The 1,376-nt window shown below is 39.5% G+C and overlaps 1 protein-coding gene across 1 annotated transcript in view; it reads right to left on the minus strand.

Moving 5' to 3' along the window:
* The window catches only part of LOC106812287 (oxygen-dependent choline dehydrogenase-like), a 6,918-nt gene extending 5,560 nt beyond the window's left edge, over nt 1–1,358 (minus strand). Inside the window, exons 1-4 of the mRNA XM_014816121.1 lie at nt 1,167–1,358; nt 762–915; nt 349–509; nt 14–63 (exon numbers count right to left, since the gene is read on the minus strand). Coding sequence (XP_014671607.1) covers nt 14–63; nt 349–509; nt 762–915; nt 1,167–1,358 — 557 coding nt within the window. The remainder of the gene's footprint in view (nt 1–13; nt 64–348; nt 510–761; nt 916–1,166) is intronic.
* Nucleotides 1,359–1,376: the final 18 nt, after the last annotated feature.

Here is a 1,376-nt window from a genome sequence, read left to right on the forward strand (position 1 = left end):
AGATGGTATCCACGAGAAAAGAGGACGATTCTCTTGGGCGGCATAGTTGGCGTCCTTGATAAACTAAGGTGCAGGAAAGGCTACACTTGACTTGCACACCGCAGTGTAACAATTTAATCAACTGATAACATCGTACGTTATAGTTTTTTTGCAAGGTTGAGAATTACTAAGACGCATATACAAAAAAATGTATATATACTTGAGGGAATCCGATCACAGCATACTACAGTTTAGAATAACTTATAAATATATTTATATTATTATACCTACATTATAATTGTTTTATAGAGATTGTAGACGATGATGGAAATTGCATTATTTGTGAAAGATATTTATTGTACAAATAACCTTTCTATCGAGTCCCATCCAATTATATGTAAAATCTTCATCTATAGATCCCATTCCAAAGCTGACCATGTGTAGCTCTATATCTGGTGGCACGCCTTTCTTTTCCAACCCGGCTGTATTAAAGAAGCCAACAGCGTCGAGGCCGCTAGCCGAAAGAGCGCCTGCAACAAAGACTGACGTCATGATATTGGACTAGTAGTCGAGGATCGAAGCAGTAGGTGTAGATCGCAGTGGTCGCGGTGTATTGTGTTAGAATTAAAATTGCACATCAAACACCATTGTCGTTCTCCTTCTAAGATTACAATTTTGTTATAGACATTTGCCGTTAGAAACAGTACGGCTTTTCATTGTCTATGATAGCCACGTGTTTGTCTATAAGAGATCATAACGAATATACGGAATGTATTTTTTACCTAGCCCTAACAAATCCCACTTAGCGTTGGTCTCAAAGCTGAGTAGTTCTTCTTTCATCAGTGATATATTTTTGCTGATTAAAATCTCTGGGTAGCATATGCCGACATGGTCCTGCAGATGCTTTCCAACCGGTAAATCAGCAACCAGTGGTATCTGTCAACAGCAATTATTCTCCTCTGATTTATCACGTCTTACCTTCTCGAACACACTTGTAATTTTCTTTGCGCCTGCTGATGAAGCTTATTCTAACCGCATTCACTTTTATATGACTTCACTTTGTAATTTCACGCGAGAAAGTACAAGTATTATCGGTATTCAGCATTAATGCGTCATTACAATGCACAATGATTGGTAGCGGCGCAAGTTTCTACGCATTATGATTATATTTATTATATTATACTTACATTGAACTGGTCGAGTTGCTCTTTGGGTCCAACGCCAGACAAGAGGAGGATGTGAGGAGAGCCGATAGTTCCAGCAGAGATGATCACTTCCCGAGACGCCCTCGCCTGTTTCTTTTCGGCAGCATGTATAAACTGCAAGCCTACCGCCCTCTTGCCCTCGAACATCACCTGGTGATTATTAAAATAGGCCATAGTATCTCGTACGAATTT

This window comes from Priapulus caudatus, unplaced genomic scaffold (genome assembly GCF_000485595.1).
Source record: "Priapulus caudatus unplaced genomic scaffold, Priapulus_caudatus-5.0.1 Scaffold630, whole genome shotgun sequence".
NCBI classification, from domain to species: Eukaryota; Metazoa; Priapulida; class Priapulimorpha; order Priapulimorphida; family Priapulidae; genus Priapulus; species Priapulus caudatus.